We start from the raw sequence: 14347 nt of genomic DNA, 5'->3' as shown, positions 1-14347 counted from the left end.
ACAAAGGATCCTGTACATACACAAAAGTTTTTCGTGGGAAGGTAACACAAAAACAATTTTAAACAAAAATCAGAGAACAATTTACAAAAAATTTATTTTATTACATCATATCCAAGGTGTAGTAATAGTGATAAGGTGTTGTTGCAATTAGCATGTTAAGGCATAGCAGGGTGGGTTTTGTTTCATTCTAATGGTGAGCTTCTAAAGTGTTCTTAAAAATACAGTCAGTTGCCATCATTTGTTTGAGTAGTTAGGAACCTGCAATTACCGTCGAAAATAAATATTACTAAAAAAATGGTTAACATAATATTTTATAAAACTAAACTGTTGCTTTGATTTCTAATATATAAAAAAACTTTTTTTTTCATTTCATTTTCATATTTAAATATTTGCAAAATTATGTGAACCTTAAGAACTCAACAGATAATCAGTTTAAATAAATAAAATTAGCTCCATCAGATTTAGTACCATAGAAAGATTCTTAATTAGTGCAATTTGTTGAAATCGTGTAATTGAAATCTCATTTATTATGAAAATAACAAAATCTTTCAGACCTTTGCAAAATCACCAATAACTAATTACGTAATAAAAAAATCATTCAAATTATGAAATAATATATGTTTCTTTAATATTTTGCATATTTTTGTAAAAGATATTGTTCCCTTGAAAATGTCTTAGTGAAAAGTTATCTATTAATTTATAATTCTTTCATTTTGCTGAAAATATTTTTAAAATAATTTAGGCGGAATTTGCGGTACTTCCAGAAGATTAATCAGAGTAGTTTGTTAATAGAAATTAACAATAATTTGTCAAAGAATACAAATGTAATTCAGACTAATCTCTTTAATAGATTTTTAATATAATTGCATGAAGTAGAAAAGGAAGTTCCCTCCTTGGGAGTTAAATAATAATGACAACAGCTGATGACAAAAAAAAATCCTTCTTAAGATTTACAATTCCGAAAAAAGACCTAACAAAATACATACACTAGATTTTCATCACCAATTATAACCATAAATAACCAAAGTAGACGTTATAGGTTTAAAAATAATTATAATTAATTAATTATTTCATTCTTTTTCTCTTTTATTTATCTTCCTTAAAAATTCTTAGAAGTGGTTTCCTAGTAAGTGAAGATTCATCCAGATCCTTACCTATAAGTATTCCTTTGGCTCGAAGCGGGGCTTCAACACCTGGCCGCTCCACTCCGCCCTACAATTTTCCAACGTCCACTCGTCCTTTAACTCCAACAGGTTGTAGATATTATGGCCCTCCACTGCTATCTGGAAATACAGCAAGATACTACCGTCCTCCTACACCACATCGTGGATCCTCTCCTTATAGGGGGCCAAGGCCACCTCATTTTCGTCCTCCTTCTAGTGGCTCACCTCCTCCACCTTTTTCTTCAAGAGGGCCTCATGGAATGGTGATGGTTCGTAGAGGAGGAGCTGGACCTCCTCCTCGATTAAGATATCCTCGTAGTTTTAGAGGAGGAAGACCGCCACCTCGATGCCCACCCCAAATAGGTAAAGTTTACATTTCAAATCAACCTTTGTGACCTATAGGACCTGTTGTAACGTGAAAAAGTTTGATTTAATCTTTATTTTTTAAATAGAAAATTTGACATATATTCATTAAAGTTTGAGATATTTTAGAAAATGTCTTGCCAACATTTTTAAGCATTATATTGCTTATAAAATACAATGTTTGTTTGTTTTTTTTAAATTTTTCTTCGAAGCATTTAAAAAAATAAGTTCCTTTTTTTTACATTTTTTGTGCATATGTATTTTTTTCTGTTAGGGACGGGCGTTATGTACAATGTATAGACCCCTATTTTTACATTAAAGCAGATAAAGTAGCCTAGATCAAGTTTTAAAAATGCACTGAAAAGTTCAATAAACAATCTACAAAAAAACATATATTTTCTATCTTTTTCTTTTAGTCTCTCAGTCAGCTCCTCATTCTCCACTTTCGCCACAGAGGATTTTTCCTGGAGGAAGTGGTGGTGGGTCTAGTCCTATACCTTCTGGACAGCAACAACATTTTAGTTCCGTGGTAATGCCTTTAAAAAATGAGGATCCTATGAATGAATTCCTTACTGGCTCAACTGTTGCAGTATCAGCCAATATGCAAGCAAAACTAGCAGCGGAAAAGCTTTTACAAGAAATGCATAAGAGCGACGACCTTCTTGGACGAGCAGCTACAAAAGGCAATGGTTGTAATAACTCTTTTAACTCCAATAGTAGTGTGAATAATAATAACAATAATAAACTTCTTAAACACGACTTTCATCATCACAATCATGATGATTTTAACAACTTAAGAAGAGAAGACGATGATCAGCATACACCGGCACAGGAGGAAGATGAGCAAGAGTATGATGAAGAAGAGGAGGTTCCAGCCCCTGCTGCTCAACCTATTACGCAATGTGAGAACGACTCTAATATTCCGGTCAAATACAATAAAGCCAAGCCACTGAGTAAGTACAAAATCAGATTTAAGATCAAATTTGGTCTAACAGTCACCTAATTTAAGGGTGTCAAGCGGCCCCATCTAGTTCATACTCAATAATTTTATTAATTAAATAACTTTATTGAGTTTGTTCCTGATATGTTAGACAGCAGGGTACACACATTATTAAATACCTACTAGATTGGTTCATAAAGTACCTTTCTTTTGACGGTATCTTTTTTAAACTTACATAGATAGTTGAGTACAAAACAAAGAAGGAGTGATCGGCTATAGACTTAGTTATAACCCTCTCTTGACAGAATAAAAAATAAAATATGTATGGAGGCACATAAACAAATGTTTTTCCACCAATTATGTGTTTGGTTCCCCCTCCATCTGAGAATAAATGTCATGTCAATAGAAGGGATGGTCTAAATTGCAATTGTAAGTGTAAAAACCCTGCATTAGAGAATGTAATAAAAATATGTTAACTTTGAAAGACGTCATATCTGCTGATAGAGATTACAAGCCAGCTGATACGTTAAAATTTTCAAAATAGGCAAGACAAATTAATATAAATATTCATATTTTGTTCTTAACAACATATATTTTTTTAGCTTACGATCACTGCAATTGAGCAAATACTGGCATTTCATTCCCCTTTCTTTCCAGATGTAAATTTTATCCTTAGTTATATTGTTTTATGCATTATTTTTAACTTTGGAATTGTTGTAAATACCAAACCTGGTTACGGAGGTCACCTTCACTAAGCAGTCACTTGTTTACTTTATTTTGCTTGACCACTAAATAAGAGTCTTACTGTATGTATTATTTTAAATGTTGGAATAAATGTTGAGATGCAGTTGAGTTTACGAAAGTAAAAAAATACAATACACAGTTATTCCTAGTATTTTGATTAGTTATATCATTCTTTTTTATAAGTTATTGCCAATAAGAAATTGTGCATTGAATAAAAACAAAGAAACCAGAAGGCAATTGCGGACGTGCTTACTCACCTCAACATAAATATCAACCATATTCAGGAATAGAGATATGAAAACTGTCAAAATCCTCACGCGCATAAATGAAACAAAAATTAAATGTTGGCAACTTGCTCATTTAATTATTGCTTCATATTTTGAAAATATAAACATATTTACGAGCAAGGAGCACTATATTTAGTGATGAAAATCTTGTGATTTGGGCATGTTAAAAAAGAAAAACATAAATCAGCATTCTAACCTTGACAATTTGAATAATGATTTAGAGAAGATCCTCCTTGCTGAAATAACGTTTCATTAGTTCAGCTACAATCAGCTGTGGCGAAGGAGGAGGGGTAGAAGGAAATAAACAAAGTCATTGACAATAATTACTTTGATATCGATCCACAATTCTACTCTAAGTCGAATAAGGACTAAAACTTTTAGCTCTGCAACAAATCCTGAAGGTTACTTTCTTATTAAAAAAAGTAGTCAAAAATGAGTTAATGACAACACCCAAGGAAAAGAAAAATCATTCAATAAATTAGCAATTCCAAAATGAACGGGCCAGCTAAAAAATAAAGAGGAGTTACGTCAATAACTATAGTTATTTCGGTAGCAGGCGTGGTTTTTTACAGTTCTAGTTATGACAGGAGTTGTAAATTTTTTGTAGTTCCCAACATCAACTGTCTTTTTTATTGTTCAATGCTGTTATTATTAATATTTAATTCTTAAAGAGATAATACCGAGATAAGTATAAAGTAATTGGTAACCAAGTGTGGTCTGCCCTTGAATTATGGAGAGTAACACTGATGATTGATTACTTAGTTATGAGTGGAAGTTTTTGTTAGACCCAGTGTGGAATTGAGGAATTATATTGGCAGGGTGTCCATGTCATTTTGTATTAAAAATTTACAACTCTGGTTATGCCCCTATTTTTCCCATTAAATGAAAGCTGTGAATTAATAATAGAAGAAATTATAATTAGTATATATGTACTTGTTCATTTCCATATTAATCGAAAGTTATTTTTGTCTTGATGATTACGACAATTTTATATATAGACAAACATTTTTTCATTTAGAGAAGCCCCTTCTTTTACTTATATTCTGTTTGAACATTACCCGTAATGAATGAAATACATTCAGTGATTTGGAGGGATTATGTTGACTCTATTTTTTACTACTTGCAAACATATATCCTAATTACCTATATGGTACTTTGGAAAAATATTAATAATCTAACACATATGTACATATGTATACAAAAAGTTTTTCCAAGTTTTATGAGCTTATTCTAAAATTAGGACATAATTTATGAATTTACATTAGACCATACCTTAATATATGTCTGATAAAAAGTCATTGATGGACATAATTTTGATGTTCTTTTAAAATTATCGAATTTAATCGAGATACTGTATTTATATACACACAAGTATTTTAGATAAGAATTATATCTTTTAACCTTCTGTTAGGAAACTGGGATATTAAACAAACAAAGATTGATAAAAAAGCTTGTTATTCCTTTAAATCTACATTTTATCGCCAATACTTTTCCTCTATTAAGCCATCGTTTTCATATATGATCTTGAACATATACGGATTGCTGATTGATAATTAAGTACAAATGGTTTATTCATGGATCACGGCCGTGATTTTGTTTTTTATTCTTTACCAATAAACCATAATTATAATTGGATTTCCTAAAAAATATTGGCAAAATTGACCCTTATATCCTGTAAAAATACTAACTTTGCATTGCTTACTCCATTTATCGTCTATGTATTTCTTATCTTCTGTAGTCGTCGACATATCTACTAGACCGTCTTATATTATTTTTTCAACTATATATTTTATCATATTCACATTTTCTCCGGCTTAACCATTTGATTGAGGGTTCATCTAGAAATTTTGAAATTATCATGAAGAAAAACTTGTGCCTAAAGGGTACGTCTTGCTCGTTACTTAGTTCTAACTATTCCGTGATGAGATACGGTGAAAATTTTCTAATAAGATCTTTGTTGCTTCCTTTGAATCACGATTCTTCTATTGTACACAATTACCAATTCTTAGGATATATATAATTCGTTTTTGTAAATTCCAATGAATCTTTATTTTCTCTGGTCACATTCTAAGATTTTTCCTAAATCCATTTACAACATATTCTATTATTTTTTGATAACTTTGACTTCCTTAGCATACTCTTTCAATTTTGCTCTTATTTATCCACTATGGTTTTGATCTCCAAGAATAGCTCTTATTAATACTCGTCTTGTTTCCCAAACTGTACCAATATCCTCTTTCGTTTCTTCGTTTGCAGGTTTCCAATATGGGTTTCTCAAAAATGCCTCTGCAGTTTATAAGTTTTTCTCCCCGCTTCTATTTGACTGTTAAACTATATCTCATTTGAGTCGGTTATTTTATTTCTCTTTATCAGGGTTTCTCTTTACGTCGAACGTTTGCTTATTCATAATATTAACTATAACTTGATGGTTTATTACTATCAAAAAGTGATCCACACCTTTTAAATATAAATTAAGATTCTTGGTGGCCAAATAAATACACATTATTTCAATGGGCTTACCACATAGTGGTAATCCCATATTTTCTTCTGATGTATTTAACCCTTTTGAATTGGCTTTGACCGAATTTCATTTTCTATTCTAGTCCACCTTACTTATGGCGTATCCAACCCCCTTTTTCTTTGCTGCATCAGTCTCCAAAACAGTAATTCTTACCGGAACAAAGGCACACCTTCTTATGTTTTCAAACGCTTGTTCCTGCTTTCTTGTCGATGCAAATTCTTTTTTGCTAAATATAAACGTCATAATGGTAATCCAAGTTTTGCAATAATTCTTATATCTCCACTTTTCTTTCCAACTATGACTAGAGAATGACACCATTAAATTGGCTTATTTCCCAATTGTGTAATAAAACTTTTTTTTTACCAAATCATCAAATTCGTTTTTCTCTTTGTATAAGGTACAATTTAAAAGATATAGCATCTTTTTTTAATGTAATTTTTATTGGTTTGCACTTCAGCTTCTTCAATGGCCTATATCCTTCGATGATAACATCTTGATATTTTTGAATTAAATTTAGCCGTATTCTTATAATCTTCTCCAGTGTAGGAAATTTTTTTCCATTCGCCTAACCAACATCTATAGCATCTTGCTTCATCCAACAATTTCATTTTAATTGTGCAGGGTAATCCTCAGGTTAAAATTTTAACTCTTCGCAGGTCTTACATTAAAGTAGCATCAAACGTTCTCAGTAACAATCGTGAATCTATTTCTTCAGGTGGAGAGCTGATGCTAATATTAATTTTTCCTAATATCGTGAAAAAACTTTGGATTACTCCACTAATACAGTTTACTTTAGATTCTTTCAACATCTCTTGATTTTTAAAGATCTCCCATGGTTCCGTAAAAATTATAAAAACAAAGATGGAAACGTTATGGGAATATTCAGGATGTGAAATGACTACGGCCAAGTAACTTCCATTAACGATTCCATCTTTTTTTTAATTATTATTAGCGGAAACATCGAAGATTTTTCAAAATTTCTAAATTGTCCTACTGTGACTCTAACATTTTTCATTTTGTTAAGGGAATTTTCTTTCTCACACATTTTTGAGTGCCCAAAATTGCTTAGTTTCTTAAAATTTTCACTCGTTTCACTAGGCAGAATACTGTCTTCTAAATTGTTTTTTGTAAACAAAATCTGCTTTCTATCGTTTCTTTTTTTCTTCCCCCTGGTATATGTATAAGTTTTTCTTTTCGTTATATTCTTCAATATTGAACAGTTGTCCTTTGTCACATAAAACTTTTGAATCTCACTCCTGTCATTGACTATCGTTTTAAAAGTTATTTTCCTTAAACTTCAGTCATCTTTTTAAGGAGTTTCTTCACCTCTAAACATATTAATAATTTTTTAAAGTATCATTTTAATCTCGAGAATGACTTTAAGCTTCATTTTTGTGTCTTCTTCCCGATTTCTGACAATCAATTTTACCTTCATATTTTTTCTAGGTACTCCTTGTTATAAGATTTACCATTCAAATCTGCATGATTACCATTTTTTTGCATTTCTACAAAAAAATTAGTAAATGTATGTCCTTCCATTTGCCATGTAGAGTAAACCCTGAGCTTATTTAAAATTATATTACACTGTTATTGAAAAGACTTTTAAATTTTATCAAAGACAACAGATAATTTAATAATTAAGAATCATACATATCCCCTCTTATCCATATCAAAAAATTACCGCCAATTCGGCCATTGTTTTTCTTGTGGGAAATTTCTAATCCCTACAAATGTCCGTTAGTCTTCAGAACCAATCATACATTCAATATATTGCCTGAAGTATATGTCTCCAAGTAATAATTCAGGCTGTTTAAAGAATTTGACCAGAAATTCCTATATTTCTAGCAACACTTTCTTCACCTCAAATATTACCCTTTCTCTATACATAGATTTTCTAAAAAATTGTATAATTTTGTCTTTAGCCATAGATGGACGATGTTTCAGGACTCTGAGTGTGTTTGATCCTCACATATGATTTACTATTATTGATACATTACTTTTGCATAAAAGTATAACTTTTTTAATAATTATAAATTCCTTATTCCTCTGGTCATCCATATCTCAATCTTTCTTCTCGTAAAATTTTTCGACTAAACTTTATTCACACAAATATCCACAAGCACTTTTTAATATGACTAACTGCGGCATATTATGTATGAATTGTACGTTTTAAAATAATACTGGCAAATACATTTATACATATAAATATACACTATAGAGGTTTGAACATTTCTCATGAGATTCGACCCAACCTTCATATCTTATTAATAAAATATTTACATACATAATATTATATAGGTAATATAAAATACAATAGATAAATAAAATGCAAAATAATTGTGGTACCCAATTCCCAAATTTGTCATTATGATACACTTTAACGTACGTTTTTTCTAAATTTACATCCTTCTTTTTTGTAAGTAAAAAAAAACAACAAAAAATATTAAGGCTCCATTACTTTTGTTCAAATTCGAACGTGAGTACGTCCCTGGGAAGTTCAGCCGCACCATCATTAAAATGCTTTTGCGACATTTTACACTTAGAGATATGGAATAGAAACTAAACTTTTTGTTTTTGTTTCAGCAGTCGATTGATTGCATGATGAAATCTTGTAATTAATCTAAGAGTGATAAAATTGACACTAAATGCTACTCCAAGTTTTTTGTTCCAATTTTTTATATTTGATTACATTTGCTTCATTACTGAAAATTCTGTAATATATGAAGAAGAAAAAAATCAAATCTGCTCAAAATATGTAGGATATCATGTATATCTTTTATTACTTATTTTAATTTGAATGCGCAAAATGTATATTGAGTTCGTGAGCAAGTGTGTATTATCTAAATGTACCCCGATTTTTTTAGTGAAGTGACTGTAAAATTAGTTTGTAAATGTATAGAAAAGAAAGAGAAAAAAGTTTTCATAAACTTTATTTATATGTTAATATATTAGTTTTCTATTATGATATACTCAAAAACTTTTGCAATAAATTATAATGAATTGAACAAATAAGTACAGCCCAATAGATGCCTAAAATAAAATAATAATTGATTGAATATTTCTATAGAATTTATCAAAAATATGCTTGATAAGATGTTGAGAAGAGCATAAATGTATTACCTACATTTGTAATGTAATGAGATAGTACATAGGTAGAGATGTTCAAAACGTCGAGAAAAAGTTTTAAGATTAAGGTTTGTTGACATCTTTTTAAATGAATAGTAACATAAAGGTATTTTTTAATATAGTTTTAAAATATTTTTGCTGGACAAATATAATTTTGAATGCTGAAGTGTCTGTATATCGAAGGTAATAATACATTTTATCTTCCAAAATCATACAATAGACATCTTATGTTAATAAATTAAGATCTTTATCTTAATTCAGTAGTAAAATATATCATGCAATATATGTATATACCTTCTCCTCGTGCTCTACGAAGTGCATATCCTTATAGATAGCTAATGATGAAAATCAAATGTCAAATGGGCATGTTAAAAAAAACTATAAGTTTTGTCGAAAATAAATTTTTAAGAAATAAATTATATCTTTAAAATTCAATTTCCGTTGTTAATAGACCACTCTGTATGTACAAGGGTACAATAAAGTAGGTGCTTAAAACATGCAGTAACCTGACTAAATATAAACAACATGACTTTTATTAAATGAAGAAATGACAACTCAAAACCAATTTGTGATATGTTTAAATACTGTATTTCGCTATTTTTCTTTGAATTTATATTCTCCAGTCCTGTATGGACGAAATTATGATACACTGTAAAAAAAAAAATGAAAGTTATATTTTTTTTACAAGTTTTAACCCTTCTAAAAAATATCTATTTGAAAATATATTTTTTTGATCTTCCAATCAAAGATTTTCATGGGTGTTCTTTTTAAAGTACAATTAGATTATAAAGAATTTTTATAGTTATTTTATCAAATCAATGCCTATTAAAAAAACTACTGTAAAATTAACATTATTAAACTTTCTATATGTTCTAAATATATATCTTGGCTGCTAAACATAAATTTGGCGACTATAGATTTACAATTAAACTATCCGTTATGGCATTGAACAAAGCTTTTCCGCTCCTAAGGAATATTGGATTTTTTTTTTTTTATTATTGAGGTTTTTATTTTATATGCACATATTACATAAGAAATAAATGAAGGAAGAAGGATCACGTAAAAAAGTAGATCAATAAACATTTTAGTTTAGAATTATCCTTTTCAAAAAAAAAAAAAAACCTACTATACTTGTATACTTGGTCTATACGAACTTAGGTTTGCGGTTAGCTTTGACTCTATTACAAAGTCGTTTCTTTCGATTTGCAAATGGAATTTCCAGATTGCTATTTGATGGCCGACCGGCTCCTTTTTTATTTGGGGTTTGTCCTTAGAAAATAAGTCATCTGATAACTTTGTTTTTATATGTGTGAAGATCATCTGGTTGATTGAAAGGAATACTAAGCTAAGTACAATCTCTTCTATATATGAGCCAGCAGTTTATAATAGTGACGTCTAGCAAATGAAAAACAATTTTTAGTTTTTCATTTGGTGGACGTCCGAACAGAGAAGGCATTTTTAGATATGTCTTCTTTGTTCAAACATGGATTTTTTATAGACCTATAAGAGAGTCCATCATATCGTCTCTCCCATAAATAAATTATAAGTCTTAATGATGGAGGAGCATGGCACATTTGCAAGCTCTTTGCGTTTTCTGATGCACTAGTTAACTTTGATAATTGGTTGAGCTGAAGGAAAGGTGGAAATAATGTTTACACATCTATTTTCAAACCAGTTAACAAGCTTTAGTTCTGTTTCGCCTAAAGATAAAACAATTCAACATATGATCCTCTTTCTTTCTTTATTAGCTCTTTCTCAGATAGTAGAATATGTGCTACACCTTGAACTCGATTAATTCTCACAGGTCCAAAAGAATATATTTTCTTCTTTGCTAGTTCTAAAATGAGAAGAACACTTTTCAACTTATAATAATAATTCAAGAGATGATGTAGTCCGTTGGTATAGACTTTGTTCCTAAGTTAAGTTCTGCCTGAACTGGTAGAATGATCTATTGTAATTTTCAAAATCATATTGTATGCTATCGGTTCCACACAAGACAAAAAAATTAAATATCATTAATGGGGCTTATTTGGAGTGTACTGCTTGATGACATTTTTTTCTTTGAATGGAACCATTTGTTCATCCACAAAAAGCCTTTTTTCCTTCTCAATATTTTTTAACCTTTTTTTGGAGATGAGAAAAAAATGGTCTATTTTTGAAAATCTTCTCGTAATCTGGGTGATTCCTTGATGGTATTTCTTCATTATTCACTGGATTGAGACATATCTTTTTTCACCTTCTATCTCTAGAACAAGTTTCATGTATCTCATTTTCAACTGAAAAATCTAAGCTCCAATAGTTTCTTATTCTACTTAGATTTTGAATACCCATGATCAGGAGTGTTGCAATGCATTGCTCGAGTTCTACTTGTGTCACCAGCTTATTGATGTTGATTTGACTGGAATAAAGATTACTTTGCTCCACCATATGTAAGAAAAGTATCATAAAAAAATATCAAAAGTATTCAATGGGAGTGCGAACATTAACCACATCTCCAAGTTGCCCTTTCTATTGTGTAATTTTTCTTCAAGAGTAATATTTGATGAGTTTCCATGGAATTGTAGTTATATCTTACTTTTTAGGGGATTTTGAAGACGAGGTGCTACTGGGTTTAACTCTTCTTCATCGTCTTTGTCGTCTTGTCCACGTTATCTGTTTCAACAAATTCCTCGTCACTTTTTATTAAATTATATCGCAGCTTTTTATATTTTGTGATTATACTAATATAACCACTAGCGTAAAGAGTCTTTTTGAAGGGGAGGGGCGAGCAGAAAAGGGATGGGGCAACAAGTACAAAAAAAAGAAGAGAAAAAAGATCAAAAGAGGCACTAATAGCATTGATTTTCAACGTTTTGGAACGGCAAGGGAGTCAATTTCCCCCCTTTCCCCCTCTGTTCACACCACTGAATATAGCACTAGACTTTATAAATTAATAAATTGGTCATTGAAATTGCATGAGTATAATATCAATACAAGGGCTCACACTGAATGTGTGTTGTTGTTTTTTTTTGGGGGGAGGAGGGTTTTACACCCTCCCTCCTCTGCATCTTCTTCATTCATTTTTTAGACTTAATTCCAAACTTTGAAAAATCTCTGTAAAAAAATTTGTGGTTTCATTTTCGTGATAACGAGGAAAATACCCTTATCCTTCAATAAGCCTTTCAAAAAGACACGTACATAAAGTAATTTAATTATGTTAATTATAATATAATTTTAAATTTAAAACTATTTATTCAATCTTAGAGTATTTAGCTACCACCGATAATTTCATTAGGTTACACAATTAGTTGGAAGTATGGATTGACGACCATCAATTTCTTGACATCCTTGACTTCCGAACCCAACGCACAACAAAAAATAAATAACATCATTTCTGAAGATAATCACAACTATAGAGAAAAGTGCATGATGCATTCATCTTGGGAAAAAAGATTGTTTTTAACACTACGTAAAATGGATATTTCTATTGTTTATTTTTGAAAGGACAATCGTCCATATAGGGTTAACAAACAATGTTGTTCAAGTCCCCGAAGAACAGACGGGACACTCTTGACGATCAAGACTTTGTCCATTGGGTATCAAACTGTTATGATGGCAGCTCAGAGGAAATCCAATTTGGATGAGAGATGTGGCAGATATTTTGGCCAGAAGTCTATGGTCTAAAATATCCAAAAAATGGTTTAAAATATGGTTGCTGCAGAAATTTTGGTTCAACTTCCATGAATGGGGATGTAATTGATTTTTGATGAAGTAGGCAGTGTGGACGGAGATCCCAAAGATCTATGTAGCCTTCTCGGCACTGACACAAGCGTAGAGAAGAGGGCACAAGCGTTGGTTTTGTTGTTGTTGCTCCGAAGATTTACCTATTGGGACATCCGATAAAAACAAAACTTTTTTATTTTTGTTCCATAATGAAACTTCATGATTTATTGTAACGTGAATGTAATCGTAATTAAATGATACAGCAAATTTTGGGTCCCCACTCTGCATAAAAATTAATATAGACCATTTTTAAAAAAAATTTTTAATTCAAATAACAAATATATCTATTTAAACCTTAAAACACCATTTCATTTACTGTACCTATAATACTGATTGGGTATATTGGCTCTTTTTATACTTTCCTCTCAAAATATGAGTCTTCCCATGCTAAGCATAATCTGTAATATTAAAGATTACCTATACATATATATATATTTACCGATTTACATGCAACAGAACAAAGACAGTGCATTTTTATAGAATACTCCTCTATCTCTTTGACAGTACCTACTTACTTATTGGAGACGCAGCAATGAAATAAGCTTTTGTAGCTTATTTGGAATAAAGTTTGAAGTAGCTAGTTAATTTAATTTGTAAATATGAAAACTTCTATTATTTACTTTTTCTATAATTGGTTTTAGACTTTGTAGATATGTGAGTAAGCTTTTAATGTTTCCATTTGACCCAAATAATTGCCCCACCACCACACACACTATACATATATTATTCGAATGGGAACATTAAAAAAAACCTGTAGGTAGAAAGAAAGTCAGGAAATGAAATAACGATAGGTTGGTTGGGATCTAATAAGAATGTTGGACAAACAATCAAATTGGATTTTTAAGTTGAGCGTCAAAAATTAGAACACTTGATAAAAAATAATTTGCACATCACCATCTATGTGAGTAACATACTTACAAATAGTGATGGAAATCGTGTGTATTTAAAAAATAAACTGAAAATCAAACATGGTAACTCTGACAATTTGAAGCAATAGAAGGAAATCAACATGAACATTGGCAAGAGTTAAACTGATGTTGATCCTAAATTCTACTCTTAGTCCAACAAGGACTTACAATTATAACTAGCAACTTTTCAAGGTTACTTTAAATCTTTTATTAGCACACACGAATATTTCATCCTAATTTGAATATAATTGAATGTAGTTAAAATAGATATCGAATCCTCAGGACAACAGAATAAGAAAAGAAAATTCCTACTCAAGATTACCAATTCCAGAATGAGGCCATCTAAATGTACACATGATCTACATGTATTATTTCATTTGTATAATTAAAATATTGTAATTATATTATACATTTTAACCTTTAGGTTATCATGTAAGTCTTTTTATTAACATATTGATCTTATGTTAATAAAATTTATCTAAAAGTATAAATAATTTGTTATAAGAACATAAGTTAATATATTTAAGTATATG

At 30.3% G+C, this 14347-nt stretch overlaps 1 protein-coding gene across 1 annotated transcript in view; it reads left to right on the top strand.

Annotated features, from left to right (window-relative positions):
- LOC121116543 (rabphilin-3A) overlaps positions 1–14347 on the top strand; it is a 139208-nt gene that overhangs the window by 91689 nt on the left and 33172 nt on the right. The window contains exons 6-7 of the mRNA XM_040710806.2: positions 1114–1526; positions 1943–2479. Of these exons, the coding sequence (XP_040566740.1) occupies positions 1114–1526; positions 1943–2479 (950 nt within the window). The remainder of the gene's footprint in view (positions 1–1113; positions 1527–1942; positions 2480–14347) is intronic.

The sequence above is a fragment of the Lepeophtheirus salmonis genome, chromosome 4, assembly GCF_016086655.4.
Source record: "Lepeophtheirus salmonis chromosome 4, UVic_Lsal_1.4, whole genome shotgun sequence".
NCBI classification, from domain to species: domain Eukaryota; kingdom Metazoa; phylum Arthropoda; class Copepoda; order Siphonostomatoida; family Caligidae; genus Lepeophtheirus; species Lepeophtheirus salmonis.
Note: the sequence above shows the minus strand (reverse complement) of the source record. Positions and strands in the feature narration are given on the sequence as shown.